General features: G+C 46.7%; 1 protein-coding gene across 1 annotated transcript in view; it reads left to right on the top strand.

Annotated features, from left to right (window-relative positions):
• AFF3 (ALF transcription elongation factor 3) overlaps positions 1 to 18,011 on the top strand; it is a gene marked incomplete at both ends in the record, with an annotated part of 411,313 nt that overhangs the window by 226,621 nt on the left and 166,681 nt on the right. Inside the window, one exon of the mRNA XM_080711464.1 lies at positions 2,382 to 2,429. Within this exon, the coding sequence (XP_080567590.1) occupies positions 2,382 to 2,429 (48 nt within the window). The remainder of the gene's footprint in view (positions 1 to 2,381; positions 2,430 to 18,011) is intronic.

Raw genomic sequence — 18,011 nt, 5'->3', positions numbered from 1 at the left:
GGTGGCCATAGATGAGCTCCTTGGCGCATCCTCGGCTTTGCAAGCCTGCCTATAGGGAAGGGAACCGCCTGCTGTGTGTCCACCCATTCCCCGGGCTCAGGCCGGAGCCGTCGCAGAGAAGGCCCAGGGCCACCGCAGTAGATGTCACCAGTGGCAAGGAGAGTGTTGGTGACGGTACATCTGTCCCACGCTGATCCCTGTGTGTTCCCCCTCAGTAAAGGGTTGTGGACTTCTTGAAGGACGGCTAGGGTGAGATCTTCGCAAGATAACCCCGTCGTTTATATAAACCACGTCAAATGCAACTGAAGTGTGAATTCAGGGGAAGGTTGGCTTAAGGAGTCGAACCCAACGTTCAGGTGAAGAGCCTTCTGAGCGTGTGGTTTCTGTGTAGTTTCACAGGGAGAATGTCGGATCAAGTTCGCCTCTAATTGTTCTAAGGTAGAAAATAGCGAGTATGTGGAGGACCTAGTGTTTCCTCTGCCAGCAGGTTAGCACAGGGAGGGCCAGGACTTGGGGGAGAGTGAGAAGAATGGTTGCGGGTTTGAAGTTAGGTTTTCCAATCCAGAGCACTCATCCTGCCACCGAATACCAGAATAGGTTGGTGCGAGGGACATCGAGCCCCCCGGTAGCCTTCATCTTGGGCTTCTCTTTGACAAACAAGCAAGCTGGGCCTCTCTAAGGGAGAGGAGGTGTATTCCTGTCTTCAGTATACTTTTATAGTGCATGGTGATGCACACCACAGGTAGCGTCATGGTGATAGGGGCACGCACGCAGGGTTTGGTGCGTTTGCCCACCCCTCTCCCCCTCCCTGGACAGACGCTTGAGAGGGTATGAGTACCTTCCCATGTGGACACAGCATCGTGTGATGTCTCCTCCCTTCCCAAGGCCCCTGCACTCTCCTCCTGGTCTCTCCTCGTTTTTATCTCGTCCCTTCTGTCTCCAGTTTCTCTAGCTTCCACATAGGAGAAAAAAAATATGACCCTTCACTTGCTGAGACTGGCTAATCACTAATCTCACTTGGCATAAAATTGTGTGTTATTTAAGCACAACAGAATTTTGCTCAGCCTTAAAGAACAAAATTATGTCATTTGTAGGAGAATGGATGAACAGAGAACATTATGCCAAGTGAGATATGTCTCAAGCCCGGCCTTTGGGATTGCTTCCGGAAGGGAGAATGCGCGTGACTATGGGTGCGGCCGGGTCCAGACCCGTGTCCTGCCCAGGCGCTGCTGAGGCCATGTGGCGCAGGTGCCCTGGGCCTCCGTCGGAGACTTGGACGAGACTGCTGCTGGGAGGAGGAGCCCGGCCCTGTGTGGACCTGTGCAAGCCCCACTCGCCTCTCTTTATCCTGATCCTTGCCCAGTGTGAAGGGTAGCTACTTCAGATGGAATGCTCTTTCCCCAGGAAAAGACAGTGGGCAGCAGGCGCAGGGCCATGAGGAGGCTAAGGGTGTTCTGCCATCTTTGAGACTCTTAGAGCCGACCACGAAAGGAACACAGAAAGCAAATCATCCCTTTCTTCATCCGCCGTCTGCCAACACATATTCAGTGCACACACCCCATGTGTTCAAAGCACAGTGTGGAGCCTGGCGGGACCCCGTGTTTGTGGAGGGTGTTCTGAAGGAGGGGAGAGGGCTGGGAGGCTGTCCTTGGGCTGCAGGCGTGGGGAGGGCTGTGGGACAGGATGAGCTGAGCTCCCGAGACCCCGCTGGGCACTTTGAGCAGCAGCAGTGGCTCACGCTTGCTTTTGCCACAGCACGGCTCGCGCTCAGGACCGCGTGGCCGCAGTGACCAATAGTCTCTGCGCTCGAAAGTGCTCCCCAGCACCAGCGGGGCCTCCGCCGTCGCCCTGCGCTGGCGGCCCTGGGGTTGAGCCAGCGTGGCCCCGGGGGCCAGAGGAAGTCGCCTCTGTGGTCTCTCACGTTGGGGCCCGTCGAGCCAGGGCATCCAGGTTTGAGGGCTGTGGAACTGCCCAACTTTTATTTAAGCAGCAGCGGCCGCTGTCCCTCTCCAGCCCGTGGCGCACATCGGGTGGGTAAACTGGAGGCTCTTTTGAAGCAACAGCTATGGTCTCTGTACTCTGATGGAGCCCCAGGTGTGCAGACCTCAGACCTGAGGGTTGTGTTCTGTACCTTAGAAACCTGCCGTGGAGTCCATGAAGTTGGAGGGTGTAGGCATCTGCGGCAGGCATGTGGGTACCCCAGGCCAGGGAAGGGGAACCGCCTGGCCATGATGGGAGGGGCGTAAGTCCAGGTGACGTGTTCCCTTGGTCCAAAACGCAACTAAATATTTCCCCACTAATGCGGGTGTTTGTGTACTATCTTCTCTTTGTGACTGTAAGTCTATTTCATTGGGCTTAATTTTTTCCCCTTTTGATTTCAGGAGAGCAGAGCTGCAGAAAGCAACAGCTGTGTGGAAGAAATAATTCGGGTAAGGATCTTCTCTACCAGCCTTATCAAGGTATTGGGCATATAGACTCTCAACAGAAAGGCAGCAGGTGCTACTCATTGGAGGAAGCCCACGGGGTGTGTGTGTGTGGTTGATGCTTGCCTTTTGCAGGCAGTCACACACATTGTCTAAACGCCACTTGACAATGAGGTAACTTTCAGAAACCTGAGTGTCCCCCATGCCGGTGCCATCGGGGCAACGCAGAAGACAGGCCTCAGAGGAAGGGTGGCGAGGCTCCCGCTTGCACGCCCGTGTGTCCCCAGCTATCCTAAAGTGTCCTCCACCATCAGCACTGCTGGGGTTGGGCAAGAGCCCTGTTACTTTTCTTGTCTGCTGAATTAGAGTCAGAAGCAGAGAGGTGATACTCAGGTCTGGCCTCACCTCTGCGCTGCTGGGCGGGTGTTACCCTTCCTGCTCCCCCACCCCGCTTCTTCCTTTCCCGTCGCCGACTCTGGTGCGCGATACCCCGAGAGCTGGCTTCACGTGTGTTGACAGGTCAGCCTCTTGTGCAGTATCAGTGTTCCAGAACATTCCAGCGTATAACCAGAAAGTCCCCATCAGCCCAGATTGTCTTCATTGCCTTAAAATCAAGAGAGTCACCTAAATAATTCACAGTTCTCAGGAAACTGCTATTATATTGGGCAAAACACCAAGACAAATTAGACCACATGGTGTGGTCATGCCCTGTAAAGGAAAAAAAAGAAACACACCAACAATTGTATTGTAATATGTTCCTAATTTTTGGATAACCTACATTCTTTTTCTTTAATTGTTAGTGCATTCCAGTAGTAAAGCATAATTACTTGACTTAAAATTTTATGCCTACAAATTTTTCAAAAGTAGGATACTTTTCTTTCTGGAAAGGATTGTTTCATGAATAAATCTTTTAACTTATTATCCTGGCCCAAATAACTAATTAAGATTTGGCTCATTCAACTCAAAATGATTTCTTTCTTTGTTGTTTTTATTTTCTTTTTGTGTGGTGTTGGGGACTGAACCCAGGGGCATTGTACCTGTGAACTACACCCCAGACCTCTTTTATTTTTTATTTTGAAACAGGGTCTTTCTAAATTACCACGTTCTGGCCTCAAACGTGTGATCCTTTTATCTCAGATTCCCAAGTTCTGGGATTACAGGTGTGCACCACCATGCCTGGCCCACTTGCTTCTTTCCTTCCTTCCTTTTTTTCTTTCTCTCTTTCCTCCTGTCTTTCTCCCTCTCTACTTATGTTTTTGTTTGTTTGTTTGTTTGTTTGTTTGTTTGTTTGTTTGTTGGGGGATCCCCATTAGATATCAAGATCTGTAGGACAGGCAGCATCACTTCTGGCATGTAAGTAGATGCTGAGTGACATCTCTCTGTCCTACTTTATTTCCGCCCTGCGGGCACCAGCGCGCGCGCTCGCTCTCTGTTCCTCTCTCTCGTTTCTTTCTCTCTCTCTCTCTCTCTCTCTCTCTCTCTCTCTCTCTCTCTCGCTCTCTCTCTCTCTTCCTCTCTCTCATTTCTCTCTCTCTCTCTCTCTCTCTCTCTCTCTCTCTCTCTCTCTCTCTCGTTCCTCTCTTTTACACGCTTCCTGCTTGGAGTTCTGGCATGCCATCTTTAAGGCATCTTCCTTTGACTGGTCATGGTGTTTACATCCGCCAGATGAGAATCCCAAGGCATGCCGGTCCCTTTCTGGTTTCCCTAATTAGAGACCTCTCTTATCATCTCTGGGCCTTTCTGGGGATATGGGAGAAAGCTGTCAATTGGGTTTTCTATTCTGTCTTCTAAGCAGGTCCTGAAGTTTGAATAAAGACAGATGCACACTAAAGAGATAATAGTTTAGGTAAAGTAAAATGCAGTCAAAGTAAGATTGCTACAGTCAAGAGTTTAATGCTTTATTATATTTTCCTGAAGAGAGGGAGAGCGTCGCCGCCCCGCCCTACCTTCCTAGGGCACTGACTCCTGACACCTCCCATGGCTGCTCCCTGCACAGCCCTACGCTCAGGCCTGCGGGCCTCAGGTAATGGGCTTGTGTCCACGTGTGAGATTGACGATGGTGCACACAGGGCCACTGGAGGTAGGCTGCCGCAAAAGGCCGCGAGCGGCCTGGCTCAGCGGGCTCCAGCAGGGGTCCAGGCTGGGTGCAGGGCCCTGACCACGATGGTTATGCCCGCAGCCCGGCTGGGCCCTTGCGCTCCCTGCCTGCCCGCTGAGGATGTCGTAGTAGCTGGTCTTGGAGCAGCACTAGGAGGCTGGCCCTGGTCGCCCCCTGCATCTCTCATGCCCCTCCCCAAGAACACCCAGCCCAAGGTCAGGCCCCTTCTCAGTTACAGCCTCTCCGGCTCCTGTGGGCCTCTCGCGTCCCACCTTTCCTCCCAGACTTCGCACCGGTGCCTGGAATTCAGACTTCACAGTTTTGTTGAGTGGATGAATTAGTGAGTCGCCTCAAGGAAAACGGCCCGTGTGGTGGAGACAGCTCGCAGGCAGACTGTTCTCTGTGAATCGAGGAGGGGGTGCGCTGGCCTTCCTGTGCCAGGTGTCCATGTGTGTTTGGGGCCAGCTTTTTTGTGTGTTTGGGGCCCAGCTTTTCTTGTCAGTTTCTCTTTCCTGTCGACTAGCTCAGGGGAGCCCAACATGGTCAAGGTCACCAGGAATGTTGACCCATTCCTTGTACTTGTACCCATACTTGTACCCATTGTGTTTGAGCAGACAGTGAAATCCCGTTCATAGCCTGTCGGGGAGCGGCTGGGTCAGTCGGCAAGGCAACTCCCGGGAACGTGCCGAGCAGGGCGCTCTTCACGACGGTGAGGAGCCTGGCCATGGCGGTGGAGATTCAGGAGCAAATACAGAGACAGTTCCAGTGTGACGGCTCACAGATTACCTTCTCGGCTCTCATCCTTAGTCACTAATTTAATTGCACCATGCTGTGAAATGTTCGCAGTGGATATTTACACAGAGCCGTGTTTCTGTTTCAGCAGGGAACACGTGTGCTCGGTCACATGCTGAGACCCCTTTCCCATGGTATACCGAACAGACTACAGTTTCTCCGGGTTCTCCAGAAACCCCGGGGCCTCCTGCCCGAGGCTTCCGCCGTGGCTTTGGGAGGTGTGCGAGTTATGAGCACCACACGATGGTGCTCACATTGTTAATGGACATTGTCGTGGCCGTCACATGTTTAGGCTCTGAGAGGTGGGACAAGAGAGGCCTTGTGCTCCAATGACTACGTCTCCTTCACCCAGATGAGGATATGTCAGCCGGCCGGCCTGCCGGAACATGCAGAACAAGGGCCGACTTGTTTTCCGCGCCCCCTGTGGGTCCTTGGCAGAGCCAGCCGAGGTCACGCCTCCTCTGCTGCAGAACGAAGGCTTTGCTCCAGCTCCTACTGTTTCCTTTATAAATTACTCATTTGTTCCCAACAATAAGGATTTCATTGGCGATGGAACAAAGCCCACCAATGCAAAATCAATCCAGGTATAACTGCAGAGGGGCCCCAATAGATCTCATTACTTGTTATAGCAAAATAAAGTTAAAGCCAAAGAAACCAGATGCCGGTGTAAAGAAGTACACCACGGAAAGCCAGCAGGCAGTCTCACCCAAGATCGATCTCTTTGCATTTGGCCGTGTGAATGGTAAGAGACACAAGAGTGTATTTTACATGGTATTTTGCACCCATAGATACATTCTTCATAGAAGCTCTTATATTAGTCCCTTGGGTGGAACCAGATGCACCTGCCAGGGTGTCCACAGCCCGCTCCCGGCTGCAGGCCCACGGGCCTCACGCTACGGACTCTTCAGTGACCCTAGACGAATCCTAGCAGCGGGGCAGCGCCCCGCTCTAATCAGAATGTGCCCTGAGCCAGAGGCTTTGGGCTGAGGGTCTGAAGGACCCGAGAGATCCAGGAGCTCCTGTCAGGAAGGAAAAGCCGTGTCTTTGGTATTTCCCTGTCTTACTCTGACACACCCCGTGGAGACCACGCAGGCGTTTGCAGAACACGCGGATGGAGGGACTGGGGGACAGCAGGAGGCCGGTGCGGAGAAGTCCGTGGGTCACGGGCCCTGCCCTCATGGCTGTCAGTCGGGCAGACTCTGCCCCAGTGGGACCTTTCTCTGGGTGTTCACCATTTTACCGCGAAAGCCTCATGTTCTTGTGAGGTACATGGAGGCCTTGGCACCGCGTAAAGGGCCAGGGTATGACAAGTTCTTCATTTTTAATGCTTTCTGCTGTCCTGGTCTTCAAGGTATACCGACAGAACCAAGACACAAGAGGCAGAAAGTATCTCCAAAGCAAATGTCCTTGCCCTGAATGCCACCGCCAAGTGGGAGGGGGCTCAGCAAGTGGGGGAGCGAGGCAAGCTGGAGCAAAGCCCTGCGCAAGCAGGACCCACCGGCCTTGGGCACAGTCTTCTTGCAGAGTCCCTCCCAGCAACACCAAACAGAAGGTGGAGCCGGGCATGGTGGGGCACACTTGTGATCCCCGCCCTTGGGAGGCGGAGACAGGAGGATCGACCAGGTTCTAAGCCAGCCTCACTGACTTAAGAGACCCTGTTTCCAAATAAAAATGTAAAAATAGGTCTGGGAGTGTAGCCCGGAGGTAGAAGGGCTTCCAGGAACCCCAGTACCACCAAAAAAAAAAAAAAAGAATAAAACAAAAAATTAGGGCTAGGGGCAACACGGGGAGGTAGAATGCCCCTGGGTTCCATCCCCAGTACCATGAAAAAAAGAAGTGACACACGAAAGCCGGGCATGGTGGCACACACTTGTAATACCAGCATTTGGGAGGCTGAGACAGGAGGATCTGGGTTCGAGGCCAGCCTCAACTACTTAGTGAGGCCCTTTGCAACTCAGTGAGACCCTGTTTCAAAATAAAGAATAAAAAAAGGGCTGGGGGTATAGTTTAGAGGTAGAATGCCCTGGGTTCCATCCCCAGTACCTCAAAAAAAATTGACACACAGAAATTTTACATGTTTACGGGCAACTAAGTTATGGGATTCTGTTGCACAATAGGTTGACTATAGACGATAACATATATACATTTTTTAAAGTTATAAACAAAAAAGAATTTGAAGCCAGGCATGATAGCACATGCCTATAATTCCAGTCCTTGGGAGGCTGAGACAAGGGATTACAGGTTTAAGGCCAGCCCCAGCTACTAGGGAGACTCTGTTTCAAAATAAAAAATAGAGTGGGGCTGTGGAGGTGTATCTCAGAGGTAGAATGTCCCTGGATTCAATCCCCAGTACCACAAAAAAGAAAAAAGGACTTGAATGTATTGGCCACCAAAAAAAAGATAGACATAACCTGCCCTGATTTGATACAAAACATACACATAGCTGGGGGGGGGGGGTTGCTGGGCCTTGAGCCAGGGCCTGGGGCTTGTCAAGGTGAGCTCCACCCCGGCCACACCCCGCCCTCAGAACGTAATCTTGCCCGCTTCACTCTTAGGGTTCTTCCAGCTAACAGCACCGGCCAGCCAACCTGCCCAGTGTCCTCGGCTGACTTGATTCCAGAGAACCAGTGCGATTTCATTTTCTCATTCCTCTCTCTATATTCAGTATGACCACAGTCATCAGACTTTGAAAAACTTTCCAGAGATCAGAACTGAACATTATTTATGGAGTTATTAAAGTTTAAGGCATGTAAAAGGATGTCCAGAGCGCTCATTAGGAAACAGCTAGAGACTGAAATGTCTGCTAAAGTGATACTAGCACTTAAAATATAAAGCCAAGAAAAAGCCTGCTTCTTTGAAAAAGTATTTGGGGAATAGGCGTGTGTGTGTGTGTGTGTGTGTGTGTGTGTGTAAACTTCGTTGTCAGAAAATTCCCAGCAGGAAGGGCCGGGTGACCTGCTTCACCTCTCTCTGATGTAGTTCAGTTCTCACGCCGACCTGGAAATCCCTTCAAGCAGTTTGGTCCTTGAGACAGGGCCCGAGTCCTTGCCGCAGACACCCGCATGACCATCACTCCCTGGTTCCCCCGGCACGGCTGACCCCTGGTGAGGCTGTCTGCCTGCGGCCCTGCTGGCTGGACTTGCACCTGCTCTTGGGTCTGCCCTGTTTCTGTGCAGGCCTGGGTCACTCCAGGACCAGGGAGAGCCGTGGTCCCTCCTCACACAGCGCCCTTCCTGACCGCCCCGACCCATCTCTCTCCGGGCCGGGCAGTGATCAGATAGCAGCTGCTCAAAGGCTGAGCAAGTAGATGATAGGGACAGCGGCGTTGAGCGTGGGTGCATGTCTGTCCTCACTCTTTCCTCTGTTGTCCTGAGTCCTGCAACAAAACAAGCAAGCTGCCCTGAAGGGCTGCCGGGCCGTGAATGAGTGCTAATGGGAGAGACGGAAATCCACCCTTACCTAACCCTGGGGTCAGAGCTGGAAGGAAGCCAGCGGCTGCTGTAGCGAGGCTGCCAGGGACGCTGGACCGTGTGCGTCTACCGCGTATCTCATTTATCTCTCTTTTTTTAATTTTTTATTGGTGCACTGTATTCATACATCATAGTGGGATACAAAAAAACTTTTGTAGACATACATGCACACATCGCCTAGTCAGCCCCCACCCGATCCCCACCCCATTCCCTCCCCATCCCTCCTTCCCATGCTTGGCTTAGTGGTTGACATCTAGTATTATAGCAATTTATCCAAAATTAACAATGATAATCTCACAGAACAGTTTCATTTGTCTGATACCAAGCTTTTGATAACATAAAGATAACATTTCAATATTTCTTTTTGCTTTCTTTCTTACCAGAGAATATTTTTTTTCTTTTTTTTTAGATGAAACTATCATATATTTATATATTTATTATTCAGAAAAAATCTATCCTAATGTGGAATATGGACTCTAGATACCCAAAACGATCTCAAAAAAGAACAAAGCTAAAAGATGTATATTTTCTGATTTCAGACCATATAAAGCTACAATAATTGAAACAGTGTAGTACTGTTATAAAGGCAGATATATAAACCATTGGAGTTAAATAAAAGCCTAGAGATACATTCTTCCATATATTGTCAAATTATTTTTGACAAGGTTTCCACAAGCATTTGGTGGTAGAAATAATAATCTTTTAACTAAATATTGTTGAAAAATAATAATTACATGAAAAAGAATAAAATTGGACCCTTACCTAATACCATATACAAATATTAACTCAAAATAGATAAAAGACCTAAATGTAAATCTTAAGACTATAAACTTTGAGAAGAAAATCTGGGTCATTAAACCTCACAACGTTGAAATTGGCAGTGATTTCTTGGATATGATTTCAAGGGCACAGGCAACAGAAGAGTATACAAACTCCCTAAAAAATAAAATATTGTATATCCAAAGACAATGTAAACAGAATTAAAAGTTACTGATAGAATGGGATAAAATACTTCCAAATGCTATATCTGAAGGTATATTAATATTCCAACTAGAAATCCTAAAAATTAACAACAATAAAAGAAAACAATACAATTTAGAGATAGGTATAAGACTAATATAAATAATGAATCTCCAAAGATAGCCAATCTTAGTTATCTGTTGGATATAAAATCTTGTTTCTCTGGTTCTGGTGTGTATTGCCTATTTCTTCTTTGTAGTTAATCTCTTTGAGTATTTTCTCTAGCGCTGGTTTTGAAGACATAAATTCCTTCAGTTTCTGTTTGTCATAGAAGCTTCTTATTTCTCCATCTAATTTGATAGAAAGTTTTGCTAGGTAGGAAATTTTTGGCTGGAAGTTGTTTTCTTTCAGAGTTTTGAATATGTTACTCCAAGCCCTTCTGGCTCTCATGACTTGGTTGGGGAAGTCTGGAGTAATTCTAATTGGTTTGCCTCTGAATGTCACTTGGCCCTTTGTTTTTTTTTGCCTTTAAGATTCTCTGCTTGGCTTCCACATTGGTCATTTTGACAATTATGTGATGTGGGGATCCTCTTCTCCGATCCTGTCTAAAGGGGGTTCTATAAGTTTCCTGGACCTGTGTATCGATCTCTTGCTCTATGTTTGGGAAATTTTCTGCTATTACTTCCTTGAAGAGATTGTTGATCCCTTTGTTTTCACCTTCTTTTCCCTCCTCTATTCCAATTATTCTTAGGTTAGGTCTCTTAAAACGAGCCCATATTTCTTCAATGTCAGATTCCTGCTGTCGGATATTTTTTTCTAGATTAGAAACTATGTGTTCATTTTTTGATTGCTCATCTTCTAAGAGCGAGATTCTATTCTCCATGTGGTCTAATCGGTTGTTTGTACTTTGAATTGGGGCCTTTACTTCATTAATTGCATCCTTTATCTCTTTTTGGCTCTCTCTGAATTCTTTTCGAAACACCTCTATTATTTCTGTAGTTATTTTCCTGATTTGATCTTCTAGAAATCTCTGAATTTCTGTTTTATCGTGTTCTGATGTTGTGGGGTTGTGGGCATTCATTGCTCCATTGTTATTCCTCCTTCCCATGATTTCAGAAGTTTGTGCCTTCTCTGGGTTCTTCCCTTGGGTCACTACGACTTCACTTAAGGTGCTCTGGATCTCAAGTCTGTGGTATCTCAGACCCCACTACTCCTTCCCAGGGAGTCAATAGAGGCTGCTTTAAACCATGCGGGTGTGCCAGGTTGGGCGTTCTCCTATGGTGTGATATCTCTGCCACCGCCACTCCCCACTGGGTCAAGTCCCTGAGGGTGCTGTACTGGGATTTCTTCTCTAGGGGCTTCAATTTGACTCACTGTTGATGAGTGCGCCAATGGAGCTGTCGTGGACTCAGTGAATTGGCTGCTGCTGCCGCCGGTGGCAATATGGCGCCACGCCAATGGAGCTGTCGTGGACTCAGTGAATTGGCTGCTGCTGCCGCCGGTGGCAATATGGCGCCGCTGCCACGCCCTCGGCCATGAGGCTGGCGTATTTCTTCTCTGGTTTTGCACTCCACTCTGAGTCCCTGCAGGGTGTGCTGAGCCCAGCCACTGGGAGCTTTAGATGCTCCCTGCGCCGAGAAATCTGCCGAATTCCTCTCGGCTGATCCGCAGCCGCTCACCTCGGCTCGCTGTCCGTCGCTCCTCTCTGGGGCCTGGTGGGCTGTTGAGTGTGTTGGTCTGGTGCCATCTGGTGAACTCACCACTGCCGCCAGCAGTAAGGCACTGCTGCCGCGTCCTCGGGCGTGAGCCTGGCATGTCTCCTCTGTGGCTCTGAGCTCCGTTCTGAGACCCCCTCCTCTCTGGGGCTGGTGATATCTTTGTTTCTCTGGTGAAGGTGTTTTCTGGCTATGAAAGGCGCTGATTTTGTGGTAATAGAGACTGGTTTTTTTTTTGTTTTTTTTTTTTTTGTGGTACTGGGGTTCCTGTAAGCCCTTCTACCTCCGGGCTACACTACCAGACCTATTTTATATTTTTGAAACAGGGTCTCTTACGCCAGCGCGGCTGGCTTCGAACCTGCGCGATCCTCCTGTCTCCGCCTCCCAAGCGCGGGGATTACAAGCGTGCCCACCACGCCCGGCTAGAGACTGGTTGTTAGCGGGGCTCTTAAGCCCCGCTTTTCTCGGTCGCCATCTTCCCAGAAGTCCTCTCTCGTTTATCTCTTATGAGACTGAGTTTTAGTTTTGAGAGATAATGAGCTTCACAAGTTGAAGAAATCAAGATGCTAAGTGTACAGGAATAATTCGGTAACTACCGTGTGGCAGCTAGTAAAGCAAAGCCTGGAACCCAAGCCACCTCTTCTGCGAACGTGTTCAGAGTAGTTCTTGGAGCAATTAAAACACATCTACCCAACGCCATCAGCTCACGACACACATTCTATCTCATTTGTTTATTTTATTTATTTAGTACTGGGGATTGAACCAGGGGCATTCTGCCTTTGAGCTATACCCCAGCCCTTATTAAGGTTTTTTTATTTTGAAACAAGGTCTCGCTAAGTTGCCAAGTCTTGCAGCTTGCTGAAGCTGTCCTCGAACCTACAACCTCCTATCTCTGCCTCCCAAGTATTGGGATTACAGGTGAATGCCGCCACTAAGGCTAAGACATACATTTTAAAATTGTATTTATTATGAAAAGCACACGCAGAGTCCTCTGTTATTTTTCAAATTGATGGTTGTGAAATTACATTGATTTGCTGCAAATTACTATTGTGTACACACAGATCTCAGCAAAGTAGTTTCTAAGATTGAAAATGATAGTTTGAGGGTAGAAGAGATAGAAGCCTTGAAAAATGAGAGTATCTATCTAGATGATAATCATCTATTTTAGATAAGACATAATTATCTGTGGTTCTTATAATCTTATAATTATTTAACTCATTTTAACCCAAAAGACAGACTTATTTTTTGCCATTATAATTACGTGTTGGTTTGTAAGTTCTGATAAATTTTATTTATAGCTATGCAATTTATTTTGCTTTTATGCTCATTAGATTTAATGGAAGTTAAGTGTTGACAAAATGTAGAATTTAGAACTCAGACATTTTCCAAAACTTTTAGAACATGTCCCCCTATTTTTTTTTAATTTTTATTGGAGCATTGTAGTCATACGTCTTTTACTTCAGTGTTATCTTGTTCTGATTTTCAATCTGTCCACATAGCCCATAATTTCCAAATAGATAATCCAATGTTGGGGTGTGTGCGCGTGTGTGTGTGTGTGTGTGTGTGTGTGTGTGCGTGTGTGTGCGTGTGTGTGTGTAGTACTGGGAACTGAACCCAGGAGCATTCTATCTGCGCTACACCCCCAGACCAACTTGTTGTTGTTTTCTTGACACAGGGTCTCCCTCAGTTGCTGAGGCTGGCCTTGAACCTGTGATCCTCCTCACTCAGCCTCCCAGGTACTGAAATTACAGATATGTGCTACCACACCCAGAAGTATTGGGATTCTTGACCTCCCAAATTCACAAGCTTAACATCAAATGTCATGCTTCCATTAGCCTACTGGTCCACTCCCTAGGACTTGTAGAAGATGCTCTTCTCAGCTTCTGCATTTCCTTTGAGCATCCCCCAGTGGAGTACTTTCTTAAGTGGCTCAGTTTGTGACACTCCATCAGGATAGCTGGACCACTTCCTAAATCAGGGCGTAGGCTGACACCAGCTTATTTATTCCATTTATCCTAAACACACACACACACACACACACACACACACACACACACACACACTAAAAGGGGTACCTGTTTATGCACATGTGCATTTTCTCTCCACTGGATTTCCTAGAAGGTTATAAAGTTGTAGGCTATGGGCGGTTTAGTGTTCATTATTACAACTTTTCCATTATGAGGTTTCCATTTTCGTGCATTATTGTTTATTGCAACTCTAGAAACAATTAGAGGTCTTCAGTTATTCAGGATTAAAATATTAAGGGTTTTCTATTCTAATTTCTGTGAATACTGACTAGGTTTCTGAGATGTGATTAAAAACCTTAAGAACAGGGGTTGGGGAGGTAGCTCAGTGGCAAAGTGCTTGGCTAGCATGTACAAGGCCCTGAATTGTATATCCCCAGGGCTGCAGGACAGAAGCAAACAATTAAGAGCAGCATGTTTATTACTACCTGGTCCTTGGCTACTTGTAAAGACATCCTTAATAGTCTCAAATATGGATTTACTTATGCATATAAAATACATAGTTTTTTAAATTTTTTTAATGTATTTTTTTATTGGTGCACTGTATTCATACATCATAATGGGATAAAAAAAAAACACTTTTTGTAGACATACATGTACACATCGCCCAATTAGCCTCTACCCGATCCCCACCCCGTTCCCTCCCAATCCCTCCTTCCCATGCTTGGCTTAGTGGTTGACATCTAGTATTATAGCAATTTATCCAAAATTAACAATGATAATCTCACAGAACAGTTTCATTTGTCTGATACCAAGCTTTTGATAACTTAAAGATAACATTTTAATATTTCTTTTTGCTTTCTCTCTTACCAGAGAATATTTTTTTTCTTTTTTATTTTTTGGTGAAACTATCATACATTTATTTATTTTTCAGAAAAAATCTATCCTAATGTGGAATATGGACTCTAGATACCCAAAATGATCTCGAAAAAGAACAAAGCTAGAAGATGTATATTTTCTGATTTCAAACCATATAAACCTACAATAATTGAAACAGTGTAGTACTGTTATAAAGGCAGATATATAAACCATTGGAGTTAAATAAAAGCCTAGAGATACATTCTTCCATATATTGTCAAGTTATTTTTGACAAGGTTTCCATGAACATTTGGTGGTAGAAATAATAATCTTTTAACTAAATATTGTTGAAAAATAATAATTACATGGAAAAGAATAAAATTGGACCCTTACCTAATCCCATATACAAATATTAACTCAAAATAGATAAAAGACCTAAATATAAATCTTAAGACTATAAACTTTGAGAAGAAAATCTGGGTCATTAAACCTCACAACGTTGAAATTGGCAGTGATTTCTTGGATATGATTTCAAGGGCACAGGCAACAGAAGAGTATACAAACTCCCTAAAAAATAAAAAAAATATTGTATATCCAAAGACATTGTAAACAGAATTAAAAGTTACTGATAGAATGGGATAAAATATTTCCAAATGCTATATCTGAAGGTATATTAATATTCCAACTAGAAATCCTAAGAATTAGCAACAATAAAGGCAAACAATTCAATTTAGAGAAAGGTAAAAGACTAACATAAATAATGAATCTCCACAGATAACCAATCTTAGTTGACTGTTGGATGGAAACTCTTGTTTCTCTGGTTCTGGTGTGTGTTACCTATTTCTTCTTTGTAGTTAATCTCTTTGAGTATTTTCTCTAGCACTGGTTTTGAAGACATAAATTCCTTCAGTTTCTGTTTGTCATGGAAGCTTCTTATTTCTCCATCTAATTTGATAGAAAGTTTTGCTGGGTAGGAGATTTTTGGCTGGAAGTTGTTTTCTTTCAGAGTTTGGAATATGTTACTCCAAGCCCTTCTGGCTCTCATGACTTGGTTTGGGAAGTCTGGAGTGATTCTAATTGGTTTGCCTCTGAATGTCACTTGGCCCTTTGGTTTTTTTTTTTGTTTTTTTTTTTGTTTTTTGTTTTTTTTTTTGTTGTTGCCTTTAAGATTCTCTGCTTGGCTTCCACATTGGTCATTTTGACAATTATGTGGCGTGGGGATCCTCTTCTCTGATCCTGTCTAAAGGGGGTTCTATAAGTTTCCTGGACCTGTGTATCAACCTCTTGCTCTATGTTTGGAAAATTTTCTGCTATTACTTCCTTGAAGAGATTATTGATCCCTTTGTTTTCACCTTCTTTTCCCTCCTCTATTCCAATTATTCTTAGGTTAGGTCTCTTAAAACGAGCCCATATTTCTTCAATGTCAGATTCCTGCTGTCGGATATTTTTTTCTAGATTAGAAACTATGCATTCATTTTTCGATTGCTTATCTTCTAAGAGTGAGATTCTATTCTCCATGTGGTCTAATCGGTTGTTTGTACTTTGAATTGAGGCCTTTACTTCATTAATTGCATCCTTTATCTCTTTTTGGCTCTCTCTGAATTCTTTTCGAAACATCTCTATTATTTCTGTAGTTATTTTCCTGATTTGATCTTCTAGAAATCTCTGATTTTCTGTTTTATCAGGTTCTGATGTTGTGGGGTTGTGGGCATTCATTGCTCCATTGTTATTCCTCCTTCCCATGATTTCGGAATTTTGTGCCTTCTCTGGGTTCTTCCCTTGGGTCACTACGACTTCACTTAAGGTGCTCTGGATCTCGAGTCTGTGGTATCTCAGACCCCACTACTCCTTTACTGGGTTGTATCGCAGAGTCTCAGACCCAGGGAGTCAATAGAGGCTGCTTTAGACCATGCGGGTGTGCCAGGTTGGGCGTTCTCCAATGGTGTGATATCTCTGCCACTGCCACTCCCAACTGGGTCAAGTCCCTGAGGGTGCTGTACTGGGATTTCTTCTCTAGGGGCTTCAATTTGACTCACTGTTGTTGAGTGTGCCAATGGAGCTGTCGTGGACTCAGTGAATTGGCTGCTGCTGCCGCCGGTGGCAATATGGCGCCGCTGCCACGCCCTCGGCCATGAGGCTGGCGTATTTCTTCTCTGGTTTTGCGCTCCGCTCTGAGTCCCTGCAGGGTGTGCTGAGCCTAGCCACTGGGAGCTTTAGATGCTCCCTGCGCCAAGAAATCTGCCGAAGTCCTCCTGGCTGAACCGCAGCAGCTCACCTTGGCTTGCTGCCCGCCGCTCTTCTCTGGGGCCTGGTGGGCTGTTGAGTGCATTGGGCTGGTGTTGTCCGGTGAGCTCACCGTTGCTGCTGGCTGTAAGGCGCTGCTGCCACATCCTCGGCCATGCCGCCGGCGTATGTCCTCTGTGGCTCTGAGCTCCGTTCTGAGTTCCCCTCCTCTCTGGGGTCTGGTGCAGCAAGGGAAAATGGCACCCGTCGCTCCGCACCATGGCTCCAGCTGCAGCACTGCGATCTGGTTTCTTTCTGTGTCTCGTTTTTCCAGCCTTCTTTTTTTCTGTCCCTTGTAATTACAATTTTTTTTCTCTGCTGATGGTGTTTTCTGATTATGAAAGGCGCTGGTTTTGGAGTAATAGAGATTGGTTGTTAGCGGGGCTCATAAGCCCCGCTTTTCTCCGTCGCCATCTTCCCGGAAGTCGTCTAAAATACATAGTTTTGAAAACCCACCTTTGGGTTCTATACTAACTAGCGTTATCAGAAGACTTGTATCTATAGAACTCCTCAAGATTGTCCTAGCTTTCGCTTCTCCGGCAGTAACGTGTGTTCTGGGTCATTTTGCCTAGTATGCCTTGTATCCAGTTCAACAGCATGTATCTGGGAGGGGGAAAGGATAGTTTTTTATTTTTTTAAATAGGACCTTTAAAGTTAGCTAAAAATGTTAGTAATGCCATATTTTAAAATGACCACTTCCAACCTCAAAACCTACCCAGGGCTCTCTGGAAACCAGATCACAGTTTAAAAGCCTGGTTCAAAGACTGAGTGTTTGAAAACTCTGTGGCAGAAAACCAGAAACGAGAGGGAACGAGAAAGAGAAAGAAAGATCCCAGCTCGCCGGCCAAGCAAGCACTGTCATTCTGACTTTTTAACTTTCCTCGTTTGCCCACTGCCGACCTCACTGCCCCTCACGCAAGCCCCCAACCCCGAACTCTGGAAAAAAGGCAAGGAATAAAAACAGAGGTCCCTTTGTCGTTATGTGAAAGGAAGACCCCACTGTGCGATGGATAGCGACCCTGGAGCCTGTTCCTAAAGTGTTAAAAACAGAATAGGTACCCGGGGTGAGGGTGGGGGTCTTGGTAGCTGGAGTCATCTGGAAAGATTGTCAGCAGCCCTGGCTAGAGAAATGATTAATCGCTTCAGCACAGAGGAACACAAAGGGACATTTGTTAGGAGTGAGCCAAGCGGGAACAGTGTCGGCTCTGGGGCCGTGGGCTCCGCATGCAGTAACGTGTTTCTAAAGTGCGCACCACATCAAAAGCCACGCGCGTGCGGAGGACGTTCTGGGATGAAAGAGCGGCCAGCAGCACACTTGGTCAGGGAGTGAGGTCACCGTTGGTGGGCCTCAGCATCTGTCCGTGAGCTCCTCTTCCACCCAGCCGGCCCCCGCGGCTGAGCAGCCCTGGGAAGATCCGCGGGTCCTCCGAGAATGGGTGCCCGATCCT

This window comes from Muscardinus avellanarius, assembly GCF_963383645.1.
Source record: "Muscardinus avellanarius genome assembly, chromosome: 15".
Taxonomy (NCBI): domain Eukaryota; kingdom Metazoa; phylum Chordata; class Mammalia; order Rodentia; family Gliridae; genus Muscardinus; species Muscardinus avellanarius.
This window is presented reverse-complemented; position numbering and strand designations above follow the sequence as displayed.